The sequence below is a fragment of the Meriones unguiculatus genome, chromosome 19, assembly GCF_030254825.1.
Source record: "Meriones unguiculatus strain TT.TT164.6M chromosome 19, Bangor_MerUng_6.1, whole genome shotgun sequence".
Taxonomy (NCBI): Eukaryota; Metazoa; Chordata; class Mammalia; order Rodentia; family Muridae; genus Meriones; species Meriones unguiculatus.
Window position 1 is genome coordinate 6,843,538 of NC_083366.1, and position 23,392 is coordinate 6,866,929.

Below are 23,392 nucleotides of genomic sequence, written 5' to 3' on the forward strand. Positions count from 1 at the left end.
TCCCAAGCAGAGTAGATGAAACACTCCCTCCCCTTCTGTGGCCTGTAACTCGAGCCCCTCTTCTGGGCCATGTACAGTTTGGCTATACACCAGTCTGGAGGGAAGGATTCTCAGGAGAGAGTCTCCTGACCCTCCCCACTTCTCTGGGATAATCCCAGCTGGGATGATCTGGCCCAAGTGGGCACAACTGAGTGTTCCAAGATGGTGGTTGTTTGGCTCTGAGGCTAGTTCTTCAAAACATATATGAAAAATCAAGTTACTGAGCAATGGAAATACAAAATAATAAGATTAGGATTCTGGGTTAACATTCTTGTAGAATCTGTGATCTAAGTTAGCATTCTTCTACAAGCCAGAAGAAGTCATGATTTGCATTAGGTTAGACAGTAAATGAAATGTTAAATAATGTATAATGGATTGGTAAGAAAAGAATGGGTAACTAAGTTTCCAACAACACAAAAAGAATTATTTAAATACGTTTTACTAACAAATAATTCAAGATTTCTAATTTGTAAAAACATCTGTGTGGTTATTGTCCTTGGTGCTGGGCTACATTGTTTTTTGTCATTTTGATTAAGAGTCATAGTCACATAACAGCAAATTAACAGACCAAAACAAAAAGTATGCATTGATCTCAATATTGTATTTGAATATTTTGAAATTTATTGTTGTAGCAAAGAATTGAGGGAGAACGTTATCAGAATCACAGAAGTTGGCTCTACTCACATAGATTCCACCTGTGAGCTGAAAGGTAGAGTTAGTGACATTCTTTATAAGAAACCGTGGGTCTCACGCATCACTGTATGTCTCCCATGCTTGGCCACACCAACCTCCTCTTCCATATTGGGATCTCGAGTCCCTTCCATCCCACCTATTCCTTTCTCTCCCCCTAGAACCCTCACCTGTGTATGTCAATGAAGGAATTAACTGAGATGGCCAATTCAGGTTCCCTTCAGGTGGTTTGGGGACCCCCCCATCAGCCCATGAACCTGTTGAAATTCTATGAGAACCCCACCCTGTGGTCCCACCCAAAGCCTTGGCAGCCAGTTGAAATTCTACCACCCAAGGGAAACTCAGACTGAGTTGCTTTAGGTGTTTTAGGTGACTAAGAAGCTCTGGCTCCCCTGCCACCAGTAACAACCTTCACCTACAGCAGGTAAATGGAGGCATCCGCCTGAATTATGGAACCGAGGCTCCACAAGGGAGGGCAGAGCACGGCCTCCCGGAGATGGTCAGTTCTTGCTTGGTTTGAACTTCAGGGCCACACTGTTGATGCAGAACCTTTGGCCAGTGGGCTCGGGTCCATCAGGAAACACATGGCCAAGGTGAGCGTCACACTGCAGAGGGAGAGGGCATGTGTCACTCTACAGGAAAACGGCCTACACGGCCCAGCCTGGCAGCTGGGATACATGGTCTTTTACAATAGACTTTGGTTCAAACATGGACAAGTGGATTACACAGAGAGCTGTGGCAGTGGCCAGTCCTACTTCCCCAGTGAATGTGAGCGAATGATCAAACTGAGGCCTTGCTCGTCTGTCAGACGGGAATAATAATGAAGGAGCCATTATGAAGACAAATGAACACAAAATGGGGAAGGGTCAGTACAGTCCGGGTGAGCCTCAACAATCACTTTTCTTTCCTGCAGACAAACTTAGCCCTTTTCGATTGCTAGCCTCTGCCATCTTAGAAACCCCATGCCTCAGAAAATATGAGCACAAAAGAATATAAAGATGAGTTTCCTAGGACCGGCAAGATAGCTCAGCAGATAAAAGCCCTTGACCCACAAGCATGAACACCTAAGTTAATCCCCCAGAAACCAAGGTGGAAGGAGAAAACTGACTCCTGAGAGCTGTCCGCCTACCTTCTCACATGCACCATGGTGCTTGTGTGTGCACATGTACACACCACCAACAATGACAATAACAACAACAACAATAATAAAATAATAAGCCAAGGTTTCTGGCTGGATCTAAAACCCCCCTGCCCAGGCTCCCCGAAGGAGTAAGGTGCCTGCTGGTGGCACGCTTCTAAGCAGGAAGGAGGCGGAGAGATGCCACCTTCATCTTCCCTGCCTGTGGGATGGGAGAGAGGGATCACTACAAGTGAGGACTCAAGTCCAGGGCATTTTGATGACAAAGTACACCATGGAAGAACAAGACAAGCACCAAGGAAAAGACATCTCCTTTCCTTTCAGAAAAATGAACATAAGCAAAGCACATCACCTGCTTGCAGACCACCTCCATGCGAGCACATCCTAAGGAAGTGTCCAGACGTCTCAGGATCCCTGTGTGACTTTCATCTGAGCCTCTTGTGCCATGAGCCTCAGAAAATGAAGGCCAGCCAGTGCCAGAACAGTACTTCTTCTCAGAGCTGCGGGAGACAGCGGGGCCACAGTGTTAGAAGACAGTGCAGACCCACAGCCTTTAGGCAAATGGGTGTTGGTATAACAGGAGCTTCTCAGGCCTCATCCCTTTGCTCTGATCTGGTCCAGACTCCCACTTCCTTTTGCCAGATCCCAAGCTGGGCGTCATGAATAGTCGGCTCCAGGAAATTCTTGCTGCCCTTTGCTGTTCAAAACATTGTATGGCCACAGTGAAATGAAGTCTTATTCTTGGCTGCTAATGGCTTCTTTCTCTATATCTGACGTAAAAGAACTGAAAAGACTGTGGCCATGCAAAACTCTTCTCCTTATGAGGAACCACAGATCAAATGCATGTACTCCACAGGCAGAAAAGGAAGCGATCAAAAGCAAGAACAGCGGTGGGGAGGTCTGCATGAGGGAGACAGGCCAGCATAAGGTCAGATGGAGCAGCAGCGTGTAGCAACGGAACTTTCTATTATCAGAACACAGGCTGCCCGTCCTGGAGGAGGGCACTCAGAGGTGCGAAGGTCGGCAAGCCCCTCAGTCTCTGGAAGATGTTGATTCCTCACCGCGGCCAACAAGGCCTGCCTTGCAGGGACTCGAGTTGAGGAGACTCCTCTGTGAGGCATGTGGCAGTGCTCAGGAGCATTCCTGTCCTCCCTCAGTCAGCCTGCACTCCAGTCAATCACTGGAGGAAGCCTGAAGCTAACAGTGCTCTCCCAGGGATAAAGGATGCTTTTTGCTAGAGTGGGCCAAGGGGCGGAAGAGAGGAGGCAGGAGGACTACAGGAGACTTGCTTCCAGAATGCCTCACCCTTAGGACCAGGTTGCTGCTCAGTGGCAGTACATTTGCCTGACACATACAAGCTCCTGGGTTTGATTCCCAGCATCATCTCAAAAAAAAAAAAAAAAAGACTTAAAGTTTCATAGTCTTAGAACTATAAGGAAAGTGTCTATAAACATCAGGAAAATAAATAAAATTACAGATAGCATAGAGATGATCCTCTCTACCTGAAAGAAATGCTTTGATGTTAAACCTTGCCTACAACTGGACCGAAAAAAAAAAAAAGCTATAAAGAATCAAATTCCTAGCTTAGATGAAATATGGCTACATGATTGGAGTGCAAACATTTGGGTCTCAGGATTTCTGTGGCCCAAATTATTAAGGTCCCTAAGCACTTCAGTATGGGTTACTAAAGCATTTAGCAAGCTAAAAACATGACTTACAATTTTCAAATGTGTAAATATTACAGTACCTTTCTTTTTTAAGATAGTTTCATTATGTAGCCCAAGAAGGCTTTGATCTCATAATCTTCCTGCTTCAGCGTTTCTTGTGCTGGGACTACAAACATATATTACCATGCTTGATTTATATGATATTAAAAAGTAATACATTTGTGCCAGGTAGTGATGGTGTACACCTCTAATCCCAGCACTGGAGAGGCAGAGACACGAGGATTTCTGAGTTTGAGGCCAGCCTGGTCTACAAAGTGAGTTCCAGGACAGCCAGGGCTAAACTCTGTCTCAAGAAGAAACAAGCAAAACCCCCACAACTACAACAGCGAGTAATAAGTTCTTTATATGTTAAAGTACATTTTTGTGACAATCATATTTTCTAAACTGAGCCAGGAACTTCACGAGAAGGGTTGTGCCATTTCATAATTTTCCAAATATTTTTATTGTATTTCAAAAATGTTAAAACAAACCCTTCTCCACGTCTCCCCATTCACTCTGCCTCGAGCTTGTTCTGACTGAACTGTGGAATGGGGAGGTGGAGTGTGGCGTGATGCAATGCAGAGGGTCTACTTAATCAGGCCAAAAGCCTGGGCTTCAAGCTTCAGCACCTCATTGCTCCCCTAGAAATATCCCGAGAAGCCCTGGGGCTTCTTTTTAAGAAATCTCTGAAATGATAGCTTGACTTCCAAGAGGTCTTGGTGGGAAGCCACACTTTATTACTTCTCTGTCCTTAAGGTGTTATTTTATCCTCTGATGTCACCAACCCATGGTGTTTGGAGCAATAGTGACATGATGGCCTCACAAGATTGCTAGGAAGAATCATTGAGATGTTTTGTACATATGTTTAGAATAGTGCCTTATACATGGTACTCTAGCATGGAGGTGGAGAGAGGGAGAGAGATAGAGAGAGAACAATCTACCTGACTACTTCGTCCCAGGGAAAAACTATTCTAAACACCTCTCCCCCTCTCCCCACCCCTAGCACCGTATGGCTACTAGCCATTAAAGAACTTTTGATAGAGAATTATGAATGCAATAAAGCTTTTCTTAAATTGACAAATGAATCTAAGGCTAATAAAAAGTCGTTATGGGCTTTATGGGAAACAATAAACCTTTACTGATGGAATTGGCAGAAACTTGGGAGATTTTACTGAGTAATATAAGCCCAAGATATATCATCTAAGACCAACAGTATAAGTATGAAGGCAAACTAGACACCCCAGGGCACATATTTAATTGATTACATGGCCCACTTCTCAAACTGAAGCCACTCTGGATCTCTGAGAGAGAAGTTTCGTTCCCTTTCTTCCTTCCCTTCCTTCCTTCTTTCCTTCTTCCGTTTTTTGTATTTGCTTTTTGGGTTTCTTCTCCCATGTTTATACTCCCCTTGTTTTAGGATGTTCCACAAGCAACAGCAGTGGGTAATCAGTGATAATTCTACATGCAACTATCAAAGCACTCTCATTCATTTCTGAATAGGGATACACGAGGTTTTAAACAATATTACATTGTTGCTTGGCACATGCAGGACATCAGGGTGCAATAAATATATAAAAAACGAACTAGTTTCTTATATCAGGCTCCCAAGTGCTCCTACATGTGGCAGAGAGCCATGGATAGTGCCATGCACTACAACGCAGCAGAATCATGAGAGAGCCAATGGGCCCTCTGTCAGACGTGGCTGGAGACCAGGCTCTGGAGGGAGCTTGCAGGCTACGCTAGACACAGGCACCTTCTGGCTGGGATCTGGAAGGCTGGCACCAGACAGTCCTAGTGAGGACACTGAGGTAAAAAGCATCATCTATGTTGCTTACAGAGACCGGGATAATGAAGTGTGGCCTAGTGTAAAGCTAGCAGCAGTGGAATTCTGGGTGAGCCATTTGAGCTTGCTGGGCCTCAGTTCCTCACAGGAGATCACCACTGAGAGCTGCTGAGAGGTCTGAGAAGTGAGAGTGCTCACAGCAAATTGTCTGGCAGGCAGTGCCCTTAGGGCTGACACACTTCCGGTTTCTGTGGACCATGAGCTCAGCACTAGCACTTACTGGATGGGTGACTTCTGGGGTCTGGATACAGTTCCAAGTAAGGGTGAAAGTTCGTTGCCATGTGGCAGTGCTTAGAAGGAATGCTGAAGTTCTCACAGGCCTGGATTAGTTAACAAGAGAGTTGGTTGGTAAGGTAAGTCCTCTCTTGTGTTTTGATCATTTCCAGTATGGTTGCTCACCCTTTGGCCTTTGCACTGTTTTGAAATATCACCACGCCCTCAACAGACAAAAAGTTGTGGCACCATCGCCTCAGACCTCTCAACTTCCTGAGGCCCAAAACAAACTTCTCAATAACGCAGCCCAAAACAGGTGTCTGTCTCAGCAACACAAAGGAAACTGACAGGAAGATGTGGAGTAAGTTCCTCACAGACTGGAAACATCAGTCTCCACATCTACTACACAAACACAGACAGCTCCTCACTGCAGGTGACAGCCTGTGTTGTACCAGACCTGGTGCTTGGGACAAGCGTCCAAGAGGCTGGAGAGATGGCTCAGTAGTTAAAACACATATGTCTTTCTCAGAGCACCTACACGGAGGGACAGTAACTCCAAGGGGCTGGACACGCTCTTCTGACCTCCAAGAGTATTGTGCTCAAGTGCTCACACAAATACATATACAGATAATTAAAAAAAAAACATAAAAATAAAAAATATTTTCTAAAAAGATAAGAGTTAAAAACTCACAACTTCTGTCACATATCCACAGGGGCTTCATAACTGACATCTTCAGCTGGCATCAATGCTGGAGCTGCTCAGCAGGAAAGGTGCTACGGATTGGGGGGTCACAAAGCATGTTTTGAACACATCATGCTAGTTTCCCAGGGTGGGACTAACAAGTTACAACAAAGTAGTTGCAATGCTCTTGTGGTTCTGAGGGCTGAAAGTCCAAAATCAAGATCTCCACAGAGCCACGTTCCCTGCAGGACCCCAGGAAGCACTCTGTTCCTCTGCCTAGCTTCTGGAAATGGCTGGCAGAATTCATGTGTCAATCTCTGCTCTGCTCCTGTTTCTCTCCTCTTACTAGTCACGATCAAAGAGACATCCAATGTCAGTGTGACCTGACTGTAACAAATTCCATCTGCAGCAACCCTCTGTCCACCTACGGTGGCAGCTTCCTCAGAAACAGAAAGCCTTAGCTGACCTTTCTGTTGCAGTGATGAAACTCTCTGACCATAAGCCACATAGGGAGTAAAAGGGTTTATTTCATCTTACAACTCCCAGGTCACAATCTATCACTGAAGGAAGTTGGAGCCAAAACCTTGGAGGAAGGAATGCTTGTTTTCTCTGTGTTCACACTCATTCTTACAAAACCCTAGCCAGCCTGCATGTTGGTATAATGTTCTTTTGAAATGTATACAGCTTACCCTTGTTCATTCAAATGCTGATTCCCCCTACACACATACTCTCTGGTTTCAATCCGGATATTGCATTGTGATACTTACTCTAAGCATCCTGTCTCAACTGTGTGTAAACAGGCCAAAATAAAACAACTAGCCACAATGTTGTGCAATGGGAGGAGCCAGAGGGCAGGAAAGAGGGGAGGAGCCAGAGGGCAGGAAATGAGTGGGAGAAGGGGCCAGAGGAGAGCTAGGAGAATAGAGCTGGAGGAGAGATCTTGGAGCATGAACCAGACCTAAGATTTCACAAAAAGCAAGTATAATGTGGGAAATCTAAATGTTAGGAACCTATGAGGGCTTGGAGGTTTAGGAGGGAGTAACTATTGCCCAGCATTGTGTTCTAGGTTAACTAAAGAAATCCCAGTGTCTGTGTGGTGATTTGGGTATACAGCTGTTTAGGATTAACAGCAGCTTTAATAAAAGATAAACCAGTAGTAAATATTAATAGAATCATACAGCACTGCCCAACATTGGTACTGAACACAGACAACAGTACGCTGAGCCCTCCCACATCAATCATCACAATCAACATTGTGAATGTGTCCACAGGACAATCTGATCTGGGCAATTAAAACTCCATCTTCCCACATGGCTCTTGGTTGTATCAAATCAACACTAAAAACTAACCAAGACACACACAGTTCAGCCCTTGAAGTGTGTAGATAAAATTAACTGGCCAAGGGACTCAAACAGCCTATCAGCTTTATTTCCTTCACTAAGTAAAATGTTTGGGCCAATAGAAAACACTCAAGTGCTGAACTGAGTGCTGGCACAGTTACAGGAACTTAGAAAAGAAAACAAAGCTAAGCACAGGGCATGTTCTCAGTTTGGGGTGAGTGCATCCAGAGCATGCGCAGATGACCAGCAGCCGTGGCGGCTGCTGCAGAAGCCAGGGTTCCTGAAGTTACCTCCTCATTTCTCTAAGATTTGGTTTTTGTTGACTCTATGCAAACATTTGTAGCAATAGCATTGGTTTACCCCTGCTTCTTACAAAAGAACCTTGAGCCTTAGAAATAAAGGGGTAATGTGGTCGGGCAAACAAGAATATACTCTGGGAACTATCCTCCTGAATGGTAAGGGTTTACATCTAAGAATACGCTGTTGGTATGTCCTGAGGGCTTCGTAAGCGTTACGCCTTACTATGATGTGCTACTATCTGTTAAATCATAACTCAGTCAGTCCTGCCAACAGCTCTATGAACTGGGTGCCTTGTATTCTCAATTTATAGGTAAATGAGAAAATCAAGGCAGAAAGACATTAAGAAACTTACCCAAAGTCAGCCAACAACAGAACTGATGCAGACACCTAGAGAACTGTCACCTCTCTACTCTAAAGGAAGTCTTTAAGAATAGTGTGTCCTAGAATGGAAAGAGTTAATATGATTTGTTTGATTTGGTTGTTAAATGCCCCCCTAAAGCCCATGTGTTAAAGGCTTGGTGCTACTGGCAAGAATAGATCCGTTACAAGATGGAACCTAGTGGCAAGGTCTTTAGGTCACTGGAGGCATGGCCCTGAAGGGAATTGTAGAAGCCTGCCTCCCTTTGCCCCGGCCATGCAGTTGGAGCTTTGCTTTACCATACACCTTTGCTATACCGCACTGGCCATGCTCCGGATGTCCAACAGAACCCAGAGCATCTATAAAGATCTCCTATAGAGGCAGTGTGTGTCCTTGACCACAGCAAGATCCACTGGCCACGCCCTTCACCCTGCTCTCTCTGCTCCCCTATTTTTCAAGGCTACAACTGAGCCTGATGTGGGAAGAGGAGCCATTGGATAGTGAGAAGGCCTCCTCTGGAAATACACACAAGCTAGGACACCAGCAGAGTCAACAGAGCCTTGGAGATTAGACTTTAGGAGTGTGTTCTTGCAGGGATGACTTCTTATCTTCCAGATTGAGAAACAGGACACCTGGACAGCCGCTAAATCGTAAGAACAGAGTCTTATGCTTTACAAGGTCCGCCAGCTGAGAGCAAGCTAGTCATCCTAATGTCGTGACAGAAATGATGGCGAAGAAATAACTGTTCTGAGACCTGAGACCATGTTTTACTTCTGCAATTCTGGGAACCACATGTTTGGTTCTTTCTGCCATTTTTTGGCACATGAAACTTCTAAAATGTTTATAACCTTCAAAAGGACAGTATCTTTTTGTAGGATAAAGCCTTAACTGATGAATAGCAGCCCACAGATTCAGGATGTCACCAAAGTATGATTAGAGTGTGGGGACTTTCAGTTCTACCCCCACTATTCAGGGAAGGGAGTCCATTACTCATGACCATGATTTTGGAATGAAGCCTCTATAAACCCCAAAAACCGGTGTCTGGTAAGTTTCTGGGTAATCGAACCCATGGAAGTTTCTAGAGAATTTTCTCAGACAGGGCATGGAACCCATTGTCCTTCCCTTGCACCCATTCTGTTTAGCTCTTCAACTGTAGTTTGGAAAACAGTGATACCCTTCCAGTAAACTGCTTCCTCAAGTTCTGTATTTGTTTACCCCTGCTTCTTACAAAAGAACCTTGAGCCTTAGAAATAAAGAGGTAATGTGATTGAGCAAAGAGAAAAAGAGAAAAGGGAAGCCTGACAGAGAGCTGCTTGGTCAGGAGCATACTTCACAACCAGGAGAGTACGCTTGGCCTCAGACAGAGCAGAGAGGACGTGGGGACTGAGCTGGCCACCTGCAGGATCTGCCTGTCTCCAAGCCGACAAGATCAGTACTGAGCTAAAGCAGAGGATGCCCTGGGCCTGCACCTGCTGGAGAACTGACTGCTTGCTAGTGGAGAAAAGGCCTCACAGCACTTGATGTCAGGGAGGCAAAGATGGCTCAGTGGTTAAGTGCATGTGATGTTCTTGTAGAGGACACAAATTTGGTTGGCAGCACCTATGTCAGACAGCTTACAATAGCCTGAAACTCCAGCTGTGGGGGCATCTCTGGTTTCTAAGGGCACCTGTAAACACACACACACACACACACACACATGCACAAATGCACACACACAAATGCTTGTGCATGCGCTTTACACACTCACAATTTAAAAGAAAATAAACTTTAAAAAAGAAACTTGAGATTGCAGAAGTCAGTGTTGACTGCTGGGGTGTGGCAGGGGAAATTATGTGTTCTTCCAATACTACTATGTACGGACTAACTTCATTCTTGTCTTTCCTGGCACTCCTGGGCAGGTGGCCGACAGTGGGCTCTTTCAGATAGATTCTCACCAGCACCAGTATGCCTGGGCCATGGCCTGGCCTCCTGAGCATGAAGGAAAATCGATCCTAATCATGCCTGTCCTTGCAGGAAAGTCTGGCTTCCTAATGCAGCCTGCATTAGCAGCTGGCTGGCCAAAAAGCCAGGCTGCTGAAAGCCCAAAGGACAGAAGGAGGCTCTGCCTAATGGAAGATTCGCAGAGCTGGCTTGATTTATATTTTATTCTAAACCAATTTAAGGTTGATGCAAAAGAAAAGAAAACATCTTTGAAGTTCTGAAAAACAAGACTTCAAAGATGTTTCCTTTCTTCTTCCTTGAATCTACTTTTTTAAAGACTATTTCCTGCATATCTAAACAAAAAGAGCCTTTGTTGAAAGATTTTAGATGCTGATTGACTTAAAAGAGGCTTTGAAATCAAGGGACAATTAAATTTACTTTTAGCTACATAGAAGAGGCCATGGTGCTTGCTTCTGTCAAGCACTGTAGGACATCAAGCCTCATAAAAGTCTGCCTTGCTAAATTAAATTACAAACCCATTTTCCCTGGGAGAGGTATAGTTTTAATCATATGGCCAAGCAAATACTATTAGGGTTTTGATTTCTTTAAATACTTTTCCCTCTGAAAAATTCTAATGGCTCTATCATGAAGTCCCCATGGTGCAGATACATAAAGGAGGAACATAGGCAGAAACCCGTCAGCTGCGGTAAATGCGGGGGTGGGGGACAAGACGGATAAACAGCCTCCTCCAACAGCTCCACTCCCAGCAGCAGGGAGACAAAGGAAACGGATGGCCCTGGAGGCTGGGCATTCTTGGTGGTAGCCTATAGGAGACCACCGGGTTTGGTGTTTAACACCAGAGATATGAAACTTCAAGAGTATTTATTTGTCTAAGATCTCTTCGTATTTCTCATCTTACCTGAAGAGTGGGCTATCACAGCACACACAATGGTACATCCCTGTCTCCTTGGTGTTCCAATACATCCCACTGAAAGGCTGAAAGTAAAGAAGGAAGGAATGTCATCACACTGGGAGGTGGGGAAGGGTAGTTATAGAGCAAGTCTAAACCCAAAACTGAGGCTGAGGGTGTGGCTGGTTCAGTGCTAAAGTGTTTGCCTATCAGGCATGAGGCCTTAAGTTCACCACTACAAAGAAAAAAATAACCAAGCAAAAACCAACAATAAAGCCCCAGTCAAGGAATTATACTAATTTGACAAAGTGCAAGTTTTAGCAGAGGAAAAAACAAAAACAAAACAAAAACAAAAAAACAAAAAACAACTGCAGTCAGCTAAGGAAGCAGCCTGCAAGTTTCTTTACAGCCTGGCCTTTATCATGCCAAATATTCAAATTGTGACATTAATAATGCTTTCTATTTATGTACCACCTTTCATCCAATAACATCAAAGTCCAAGAAAAAGCATGAGCACCAGTCCCTTCCTCTGCCATCCTGGAAGACTTCAGTCTCTCATTTCAAAAGAGGTAGAACAATAGGAGTCTAAACACTTGTCTAAGACACTTTGAACTCGCTAATTAAAGATGAAATATGAAGGGCTGGGAGTGCAGCTCAGTGGTAGGGTACTTCCCTTGCATTCGTAGCCCTGAGATTCAGCCCTGATGGATTGTGCCTTTAACACATCATTCGGTGTCAACACTGTGTAGAGTCAGCCAGTGTTATACTGAGCCAGGGTTCTAGGCCATCACCTAGATGAAAGCACCACCTCTGTGGGAGTTTAAGGACGGCAGGTTTTCAGCCGTCAAGCAGGTGTGAGAAGCACCGCAGTGAATGAACGCAGTCCCTATCACACGCCCTCTTCTGGCACCCATGAGCACCTGCACAATACCGTGCACATAAATTCCTGCAAGTACCCTCCCCCTGCCGTCCACACACACACACACACACACACACACACACACAGAGGTTATCTTTAAAACCTTTTGTCAAATTCCTTTATCATTGCCTCAGTCAACAAAATTAAAAAATAACTGCAAATGCTGTGTTATAGTGGTATTACCGAACCCATATGCAACAGGACTCAAATGCTGGGGGAGCTGCCAGTAAATTTTTCTGTCTCTCCAGATTTGCCAACTCAAAAATCTCCCCATAGTACTAACTGCATTAAAAAATAACAACAGCAGCAACAACAAAAAACACCTTCCTGGGGGAACCTGTTCAAACATTCAAATCCACTTGCTGAGTCTACCTGATGGGCCTACTTGGATGCTTTCTCTCTTCAAAAAGCTCTAAACTTAAAGTCTGGCTTTGGGGCACATGGCCATAACCATAGCACTGGTGAGGCTCAGGCAGGATCATGAGTTCAAAACCAGCCTGAACTACATAACCAGACCTTGTCTGAAATGCAAGTAAATAAATAAAGTGATAATACTGTTAGCCACAAAGACTGAACAAATCTAGCAAGCTGTTCTTTCACACTGACTCCTGACATAAGCACTGTGGACATCCTTGTCATGAAAGACTCATTTGAAAGTGCTGTCCATGGAAACCAGGCAGCCAACAAAATGCAAGATATAACTTCATTATTGTAAGAGCCATGGATTTGCTATAACTGTAAATAAAATACATAATCCAAATAGAAAGGACTTATTACTTACCCTTTGTCCTGCTGTGGTGTCTACCTGCAGTCCCTGACTTATAATGTCTCCTCATCAACTCCTTGATGTAGTCCAAGCACTTTTACATATTAGAAACAAATTCAGCTTCTATTGTATCTTGTTTTTTTTCTATTGTTTACTGATAATCTAGTATCTAATCAGTGCTGGACTGGGTGCTAATGTTGCAGAAGGAAAAATTAACTCAAAAGTTAGCTACTTCCCCCTAATTAAAAACAAAGTTTTATATTTCCCTGCTGACAAGAGACTGTGAGGAGACAGTCAGACTTCTGCTGACAGCCACAGAGAGACTAACACAGGCTCTCCCTTAGAAAGAGCATCCACGAAGGCTTTCCACACAGACAGTGTCTGAGAGAGGAGACATCTCTCTTCTGTTAACCTTTCATTATTAATGTGTATAGCTGGTAGATGCTGATTATGGAAAAATGCCAATCACCACTGAGCGGGGCTTGGAAAAATGGGTAAGAACTGAGCAGATGGAGAAACATTCAAATAACAATGACGCTGGGAAGGCAGGAGAGGCCGCACGGCTCACAGGTCATGCTAGGCTGTGAGCATATTACAATAAAGAATGTATACCTGGTCCTGCTGCATGGGGTTGGGCAGGGACACTGCAAACATGGTCCCTGGCTTGATCAGAGTGGTTGTGCCTACTCCACGTACTGAGGGAAAGAGGGAAAGAAGGAAGGAAGGGAGAAGGAGAGATGGAAAACAACCATACACGATAAAAAGTCAGAAATGACTGGAAGGACAAAGAGGTATCAGAGACAAGGGAAGGTTAGGGGATGGTGATCATTAATTCAGGCCTGGGCAGTGGTGGTGCTGCTGCTGCTGCTGCAGCTGAAAACTGAAAAGAGGGAGGGAGGGACTGAAGCCAGAACTGAAATGACTGCCCACACAGGAGACCCTGCTCCCACACAGTCAGGCAGGATGGACTTCTAGATCCCCCTGAGATTTCCGTCTGTACCAGCGACAGGTCCCTCTTTTGATTGTTAGTTCTCATGTGCTGGAGGCAGAAGATATGTTGGAAAGGGACAACTGCAGGTAATCTCATACAAAATTATTCCAAGAGGACAGGTCAGGGCAGATGAAAACCAACAAAAGGAGGTGAGGAGCCACTGGGCTGGTGGCCGTGAGGACACGGTGGGGCCTGTGGGAAAAGGGAAGAGACGATCACCAGAATGTGGCAAGGCTGCGAGTGCCAGGAAAGCATATGTAGGTTGCCTCCCTCGGAGCATGCTGGGTCCTCCTCACTGATTTCTCTCTCCTGCTTTCTGAGCCCATGGTGTCTTCTGTAGCCTCAATGAGAAGCCACAGAGCAAGAAAGCTAGCCCTCCTCCTGGGCTCAAACCAGGAAGACCAGATCAGGAGGCAGAGACGGACCGAGAAACTTCCCTCTGCCAGCACCTGACTCTTGGTTATTACTCAGGCAGGGTGAAATTATTTTTATATAATTTATTTATTTGTATTTTATTACATTGGTGTATGTCTGTGTGAGGGTGTCAGATCCCCTGGAACAGAAGTTCTGAGATGCCATGTGGGTGCTGGGAATTGAACCCTGGTCCTCTGGAAGAACAGCCAGTGCTCTTAACCACTGAGCCATCTCTCTAGCCCCCAAACATTCTTTCACTGTCTGCAATCACTGATAACATACTACTGCTGCCTGATGAAAAAACACAACAAACAAACAACACCCCCCAAAAAAACACATGTAACTGAATTTTACTTAGGACTCACCAATCAGGAGGCTTTGGGAGTGTCTCTTCCCTTAGACTAATGAAACTGATTGATGCTTACAGCTCTGCACAGCTCTAGAAGTTAAGTGTGGAAATGGAGCAACTGGAAGGGATTTACAACATGAGATAAAATAATGGATGATGCTCATTTGTAAAAGGGCCAAGCGTAACGGATACTGCACCATCTGCTTCAGAAGCCCTCAGATTTATTCTCCTCAACATCTGCCATTCTGTCTCCAAGCTCCCTGCACACCAAACCCGGCCTGGCTGGTTACCTGAGACTTGGGCTTGCCTCAGAACATTCTGAGATTACACACAACTGTTGTGCTGGCAACAACAATAAGAAATAGTCTCATTCCACAGGATGTCGGACAAAAGCATAACTTCAAAAAACCCTGCCAACCTGTCTGGTGAACGTGGCACCAGAGAAACTGAGTCTGTGACTGTGTTTAAAAGCCCAAAGCTGGCTGCACTTCAGCTGGGTACCAAGAGGCAAAGACACACAACACGAGGGCCTGTCCGTGGTATCTATGTGAAAAATGAAAGCATATCATAGGAACAGCTCCATAGTAAAACTGCGATGGCATATTTGTGCCTGAGACCACTTACTGTGGTGACAGCACAATGCTGCCACCTGAGGAAATGAGTGTGGAAACTGAGACTGTCCAGTGCAGTTGAGTGTTTCAGCCTCTGCCGTGTGACATCCACCACCATCTACTTTGAATAGCAGGGAACAGAACATGGGGGCGCTGCTGTGAGGAAAACACAGGGAGAGGCAGCCTAGGCCTGGGCTGAGAGAAGGGCTCTTGGGGAAAGTGATTCGGGTTGAAGTTAAAAATGTGGTCTGTGAGGTGGAGACATAGCTCAGCTGTTAAGAGCATTTGCTTATCTTCCAGGGGACCAACGTTTGGCTCCCAGAACCCACGTCAGTGGGAGCTCACAGAAGTCTGTAACTCCAGCTCCAGGGAATCTCATGCCTTTTCAGGATGCTGAGGGCACCCACACACGTGGCACCCGCCCCCACCCCCACACTATATACACACACACACATACATACATAAATACATATGTGTATACATACATTATACATACATACATACACATATACATATATCATAGCAAATCCTAAAAGGAGGGTCTGAATTCATTATGAGGGCAAATGGCTGAGCCCAAGACACAGGGGCTTTAAAGGGAAGAAAACAGAACATTTGTTTGCTCGGGGACACTGTGGCCACAGTGCAGGAAGCCAGAGGAAACGAGGCTGCACATGAGGACAGAGCGCAGACAGGGTCACTGCTGGGAGGACCTGTTAATATTTCAATGTTGTGCCTTTCCTTTGAGAGCAATGGTAAGCTTCTGAGTGACTGAGCTGGGAAGTAGCAGGACCCGCTGTGTTCTCTTTGGGGAGGGAGAGTGAAAGCAGGCAGAAGAGAGGAGTAGACAGAGCACTGGCCTGGTCAGCAGGGACAGCTGGTCAGCAGGGACAGCTGGTCAGCAGGGACAGGGCAGTGGAGAGCGTGTGCAGCTCTGAAGGGCGGAGACAGATTCTGGTTTCTACAGGTGGGTAGAAAATGATGGCCCAATACGGAGAGTGCAGGAAGCCCACCGGATTCTGCGCACACCTGAATGTCTCTAGGCATCTCTACTCCGACCTCCCTCCCTCCCTCAGGACACCCTATGAGAACACTGTAAGTCCTGCTTACCGCTTCAGTTCCTTTCTCTCTGGTGACATAGAACTGCTCAGGGGTCAGTTTCTTCTGCCAGTCGGCCTCCCGCAGAGAGGGCTTGGACTGTGTAAGAGACCCTGCATTGTTAAGTAGGAAATTAATTTTATTAAAATAAAGACTTGCTCCTCCTTTGGTTTGCACTACTGCCTGGAGGAGTAAGCCCAGCACTGTCTCTCTGCTGTGACTATGTCCTCCACAGGAAGCAGAAGGTGCAGACACAACTTACCTCATCCATTGCATCAGCAAGAAACCAGTATGAGTAGAGAGCCAGTGCTTTCTCTGGTTCTCCTGGGCCAAGAGCCCCCTGCCCCTCCGCTCAAACAGGAAGCACTACCAAACAAATTCTCTCCAGGTACCTCCAGTGAAAATGGGCTTTCTCTCTTTCTTTCTTTCTTTCTTTCTTTCTTTCTTTCTTTCTTTCTTTCTTTCTTTCTGTCTGTCTTTCTTTCTGTCTTTCTTTCTTTCTTTCTGTCTTTCTTTCTTTCTGTCTTTCTTTTTCTTTTCTCTTTTTTTTTTTTTTTTTTTGGTGTTTTGAGACAGGGTTTTTATATGTAGCCCTGGCTGTCCTTGAATTCATCTGTAGACCACGCTGGCCTTGAACTCATTGAGATCAGCCTGCCTCTACTGTACTAGTGCTTAGGTTAAAGGCATATGCCACCACTGCCCAGCTGAAATGAATTCTTCCTCCCATTTCTACTTTAAAAAAATTCAAGTCTTTATTGGTTTAGTTTTCTCGTACGGCATAGAACATCCTCTTTAAGGTATGCACATCAGTCTTACATTTTCTGACCCTTCTGGAATCTGCTGACTAGTCACATGACTTTGAAAAAGCTTTTTGTCTCTCTCTTTCTCTCTCTCTTTTCTGTAATTTAATAAATTACCTTAAAAAAACGGCATGTGGTGCTGGAGAGATGGATCAGAGGTTGAGCACACTAGCTGCTCTCCCAGAGGTCCTGAGTTCAAACCCCAGGTTGTGAGGTGGCTCACAACCATCTATAGTGAGATCTGGTGCCCTCTTCTAGCCTGCAGGTGTACATGCAGAGAGAACATTGTCCACATAAAAAATAAAATTTTTAAAAACAGCATGCAGAGTAGTGGATTTCGTTACGGCATTTCCATACATATGCTGTTTCTGTTACCGCTCTTCTTTCATCCCCCACAATTCCCCTGGTCCCCTCCCTCCATTACCTTCCTTTTACTTGCAAACATATGCTATTACCCTTCCCCAACTTTCTTCTACGACCTCTCCCCAGCTCCACATCTTTCTTCTACTTTGATGACCTATATCTTGGACCCCCCCACACAAACATATTGAAAATATATAACTAAAATAGAAGACCTGCATAAGAGAAGAAATGTGAGGTACCTGGCTGTTTTGGTCTGGGATGCTATAAAGATTTCATGTCCCGTTGATTTTCCTGCAAATATCATGATTTCATTTTCTTTAGCATTGGATCAAATCCATTGTGTGTGTGACTGTGATGGATAAGAAACTGCATTCCGTGACAGGCATCCATCTTCGTACCTTATAGCCACCTATCGCTGTCTCAAGTTCCTAAAAGATAAATTCTTGACAACCCTGACTCGTTGACTGCCCCTCCATCGTTTAAAAACTGTACAGCCATGAGCAGCTGCTTGTTATGATATGATTGACTCCTGGTTTTGGCTTTGTAACTTGCTTTTACAAATCTTCACCTTTAAGAGGGAAGGGTTTTCTCCCCCGACCTCTGGGCAGTATGTCTCCGATGGGGATTGAAGACTGCCGGCCCTGCCAGTAGCTTTAATACATTTAGTTAATTATCGAATTTAATCTCGTGGTCTTTTTCCTGTGTTCTTGGCCTCCACAACAGTGCCATATTTTCTTTATCCATTTACCTGTTATATATCTGGGCTATTGTGAATAGTGCAGCAATGAAATTGAATGTGCAAATATTCCTAAGGTAGGACTTAGAATCCTTCAGGTATGTGCCCAGGAGTGGTGCAGATGAGCCACATGAAAGCTCGGAGAAGCAGTTCCCATCAGTACCCCCTGGGAGCAAAGAGGAACTGGACAGAGATGGTCTGTGAGGAAGGAGTTAAACTTCTCTCCCTTGCTACTTGTAATGGTATCTTCAATTTCATCTGCCAAAGAAATGTGCACTGTAAAAATTATTTTGCATAGCTATCCCTATTGTATATATCTGCAAAGTGAATTTGTGATCTAATCTGTTATCTGTTTGTTTTGAAATAAGGTCTTGAAATGTTTGTGATGCCTCACACCCACTATGCAGCCACGGTGGCCCTTGACCTCCTGACACTTCTTACGCCACTTTAATCGACTGCTGTGCTTCAAGGTTTCTGTCCCCCTTTCTCCTGCTCATCATGCCTTAGGTCTTACACTTTCTATATGGACATGAGTGCCCAGAGTATCTAGGACAAGATGGGTAGAAAGCATGTAAGGTGGTGGAAAGCTGTCTTAGTCAGGGTTTCTACTGCAGTAATAAAACACCACAAATGCAGGCATGGCTTATTTCATGCCACAGCTCCATCCCTGAGGGCACCAGGAACTCAGCACAGGATCCTGGAGGCAGTCCTGAGGCAGAGATTCCAGAGAAACGCTGCTGACAGCCTTGCTCTTCATGGGTGCTCAGCTTGCTTCCTTACACAGCCCAGAGGGGTCTGGCCCACGGTGGGCTGCGCCCTTTCTCAACAGCCACAATACCCTTTCACAGCAATCATTAATCAAGAAAATCCCCTTGCAGATTTCCCTGCTGGTAGTCTAATGCCGTTTTTCAACTGGGACTCCTCTTCTCAAACAACTCTAGCTGTGTCAAGCTAACCACAATAATAACAACGACAAAACAAACAGATAAAACCCAAGCAGGACAAAAGCCTAATGTGGATAATAAGTGTTTTCAGGCTGGGCATGGTGGCAAACACCTGAAATCCCAGCACGCAGGGAGACAGAGGCCTGAAGATCTTTGTGACTTCGAGGCTAGCCTGGTCTATGGAGTTAGCTCCAGGAAAGCCAGGACTACACAAAGAAACCCTGTCTCAAAAAAAATGAAAAAAAAATGAAAAAAAATAATAAATGTTTTCATTGTTCAACATTGAAAAGCGTTTATAATCGTTCAGCACTTCAACTTAAAAGAAAAGACAGGCTTAAATGATGACTAAACCTGCCTCAGGGAAGGCAGAGCATTCTGTCCTAGGCTTCCTTTTGTCTTCATACTGCAGCCTTGGAGATAAGTCTCTTTAGAGTATATTTATTTCATTTGTTTATTATTTATGTTGATGTGTGCGTGTCTCTGGGAATGTATCTCATGTGTGTAGGTGCCAGGGAAGGCCAGAGAGGGCATTAGTTCCCCCCAAGAACCGGAGTTACAAATGGATGTGAGCCCCTGAGGAGCTGAATCCCTGTCCTCTGCACGGCTGCCCAGGTGCTAGGTCATCTCCAACACCGTAAAAGGGTTGGGGAGGAAGGAAGGGAGCACGCCCTTCAAGCGTCCGTCCCACGCTGCAGCAAGCCCACACCAACACACAGGGTAGCGGACATGCTAAGCCAGAGAGCGGTCTGAACAGGGAGCCAACTCTCCTTGATATCTGACCTCTTGTTTATGCCGCCTACGCATTGTTTGTTAGGATGCCTACATCCACACACTGAAGCCAGTAAAGGATGGGGAGCTGAGACTGGAACTCAGGCCGGCTGACAAGCAAGTCCTAACCACAGAACCAGCACCTGCTTCTCGTTCTTACCGGATGTTGGTTGTTGACCTGGACCTTCAGGCTTTACTTAAGTATTCCTTAACTGATTGGGTTGCGGCCAGTTTCCCATCCTGAGAGTTATGCTGTTAAGGGGGACTTCGCACATACAGCTTTGTTCTTCTTTTGAATTATTTCCGTAGAATAAACTCCCAGGAGGGGCTGTCTGGAAAGTTACACAACTCCTGCTATGTACTGGTGTCTGGCCAAATTTAATATGGCTGAAGACACTCAACTCCCAGGGCTATTCATCAGGCTGTGTCTGACAGCACCGAGTTCCACAGAGTTCCGCTAAAATCACTTGGCTATAAAAACCAATTCCAGCCCAGGCGGCTTGAAACGGGGTGTGGCTGAAACGCCAAAGGAATGAGAAACTCACCGGAAGTTAACGTTCCTCAGTCTCAGGGCGTTTGTTTATGGAGTACTAAAATTTTAAACTAGCAAGGATCTAAAGTGACTTCCAAAAGAATCGGTACCCTTCAGCAGTGTACGGTACAAAACTGGGTTAGAAAGGTCAGGAGACTGCCCAGTGCCAAAGCACAGGGACACGAAATTACACAGAATCACCCTGAGACTCCATGACGACTCCTACACCTCCCGGGAAAGATGTTAAAAGTGCCTCAATTCACAAATGGGGACAAAGACCCCCCACCCCCACCCCGTCTCTCAGCCACTAACAATGACTGTCAGAATGATTGGCACACATGTCTCCAGTCCTAGGTGCACACAACCCGGAGCAGCGCCGCAGCAAGCACCCCGGACCTCGGAAAGAGGGGTGTACAGACTAGCCCGCGCGCAGGAGGGGGCGCGCGAGGTCCAGCTGTAGGCCACCACTGGGACCCTGATCCCCGACCACGGGTCCTGACACGATTCTGTGAACTGAAATGTAACCTATAAACGAACTGTGTGGGAGCAAGGGAGAGAAACGATCCTCTCTGATAAACGCTCCCCCCAAACACCACGTTTACCAACCGCGGGGCTCGACAATCGGCAGCTAGGGGCAGCCGGCCAAGCGGAACAGGCGCTCTGGGCCTCCCCGGAGGCGGCCCCGGTCAACCGGGACAGTGAAACCGAAAGCCCGGAGCCGGGGCGACCGAGGACCTACCTGCGTCCCCGCGTCCCGACCCCCTGCAACCCCGGGCCGGCCCGGCCGCCTGCAGCTGGGGCAGGGGCAGGCCCCGCAGCGCGCGCAGCAGACCCGCCATGGCGCCGGCGCCAACGGGTTCTCCCCAACCTCCACCCTCCGCTGGGTCCCTCCCTCCGCCCCGTGCCCTCTCCCTCCTAGCTGGTGCGTCACCCCAACCCCAACCCCTAACTTCTCTGCTTTGCCCTCTCACCCGTTCGCCCTTGACCTTTCCTGGGTTTCCGGAATATCCCCGGGCTCCAACCGCTCACAGCCTTCCCCAGTTCTTGCCTTCTTCTCCCACGGGAACCTCACTCTGATTGAGGTCATTCCTAACCTAAATCCTGTTGTGTTTCGGTGTGTTTACATTTTCAGAAGCATACCTATTATAGTTGGCTATATATATGGCTTCTTTCACTCAGCATAAAACCATCCATACACGGCTGCTTGGCTTTTCGCGGTGCTCTTGCACGAACCGCTGCTGTACAGTAGTGTTCGACTATACTAACCTGTACTCAACCAGTTACTCACTAGTTTAGGCTGTGTCTAATTTTTTCACATCAAAAACAAAGTTGCCAGGAGCATTCCTGTGCATGGATGGAGGGGTTCTCTCTTGTGTGGATACCTGGAAAGGAAATGGCCAGGTCTCAAGGGCAGCAGCTTCCTCACCAGGATGACAAAGTTCCTCTTCACCCTTCCCTTGCCTGCACTTGATTACCCAGGCCTTTCCTTGGTTTGTTGTTTGTTTGTTGTTTTGTTTTTGAGACTGGATCTCTTTTGCTCACGCTCTTCCTGCCTCACTGCAATGCTTGACTTGAATTTCTCGAAGTAATAGGCTTTTCTTGTGAGGTGTTATTTTTCAGTGTCTAACAGATACGGGTCCCCAGCATTTTTCGTGTACTTACCTACTGACCACAAACTTCCTTTAGTAAGGAAGTTTTTTGCTCGCTTATTGTTACATTACTTGTTGCTGGGTTTTAAAGGTTCTTTATATATTCTCTGGGCACAAATCCTTTATCAAATCTTTTCCTTACACATTTCCCTTCCCTAATCTGTGGCTTCTGTTTTCTATTTCCTAATTGTGAATTTTTTTTAATTTTGTTAACATTCATTTTATCTTTTTTCAAATAGTTTGTGGAGCCTTGGGAGTATCATATTTAAGAAATGGTTGCTAGTCCAAGATTAAAAATATTTATCTTGTTGTCGTTTTAGTCTGCTAATTTTATAGTTTTGAGTTTTACATTCAGTTCTTTTACCCACCTGAGTTAGATTTTGTTGTTGTTTTGGTTTGGTGGATTGGTTTGGTTTTTTTTATAAAACAACAATTTTGTTATCCACTGCCTACCTTTAAATCCTTGTCAAAATCAGTGTTTTGCTCTGCGGTAGAGGAATTGGGAGCATTTGAGGCCTTAGGTTCCCATACAACTACTAGGGAGAAAATCAGTTTTTGTTTTGTTTTGTGTTTTTTAGTCAATATAGGGATCTGTTTCTGGCCTTTCTGTTTTTCTCTGATGAATCAACATGTCGCATCTCTGGAGGTGGAATCAGCTAGCGTCAGCCCCTCACGTGGCCTTTCTTCTCACTCCAGAGAACACTGAGGAAGCCCCTTCTCCCTCCTTCCCCCTGTTTCCACTGCTCTGAGAACTTTCCCCTCATCTTTGTATGGGATTTTTCTGCTCCCCTGCCCACGACCATTTGCCTAAATCCAACTTCCTATCGAGAAAGACTAATCTCTTATTCCTGGCCACAGATTTTAACCTAACAAAACCCACTTAATATTTAACCCTTGATTTTATATCCTAGATGATTTAGACTATTAAATGCCTGACCATGCTTTTCTTCCTTTATTTATAAAACAGATCTTTCACTTTTGTTGAGAGTCACAATGTACTTTCTTGTTCATGATGATCACATGGCAGGTTTCTGGAAAATGGCAAAAGCAAACACCACGGCAGGCTGCTGGGAGAGCTAGTTAGAGGGGAGCTGAATCTGCTTTAGCTATTTGTGCTGGTATGCATGAAGATAAGACTTACACCCTGGTGCTATCAGGAGATGCCTGGAGCCTGGGTGTCACAGACTGTGAAGGCAACAGGTCAGCCAGAGTTGTGTGTGTTAAAATGCCCCACTGCGAAACAGGCAAACAAAGCCATATTTTGTTTAAACTGATTGTGTTTTCGTGGAGACCGTACAGTACTCAGCGAGCCCTAG

General features: G+C 45.5%; 1 protein-coding gene across 1 annotated transcript; it reads right to left on the bottom strand.

Annotated features, from left to right (window-relative positions):
• Nucleotides 1-637: 637 nt before the first annotated feature.
• Msrb2 (methionine sulfoxide reductase B2) lies at nucleotides 638-21,317 on the bottom strand. Its single transcript, XM_021652250.2, has 5 exons — nucleotides 21,167-21,317; nucleotides 16,297-16,397; nucleotides 11,149-11,225; nucleotides 2,220-2,367; nucleotides 638-1,334 (listed from the first exon to the last, which is right to left on the bottom strand). Exons 1-5 carry the CDS (start codon nucleotides 21,264-21,266, stop codon nucleotides 1,230-1,232), a joined length of 531 nt encoding a protein of 176 aa, XP_021507925.1. The 5' UTR covers nucleotides 21,267-21,317; the 3' UTR covers nucleotides 638-1,229.
• Between the last annotated feature and the right edge of the window lie 2,075 nt (nucleotides 21,318-23,392).

What these genes read in the sequence shown, in the direction of transcription:
- Msrb2 (XM_021652250.2), bottom strand. Translation starts at nt 21,266, where the DNA reads ATGGCGGGTCTGCTGCGCGCGCTGCGGGGCCTGCCCCTGCCCCAGCTG. An exon ending in GAGAGAAAGGAACTGAAGCG is followed by an intron (nt 11,226 to 16,296) that starts GTAAGCAGGACT and finishes CTTTACTTTCAG; the next exon opens with CCTTTCAGTGGGATGTATTG. An exon ending in TGGAGGTGGTCTGCAAGCAG is followed by an intron (nt 1,335 to 2,219) that starts GTGATGTGCTTT and finishes CTCCCTCTGCAG; the next exon opens with TGTGACGCTCACCTTGGCCA.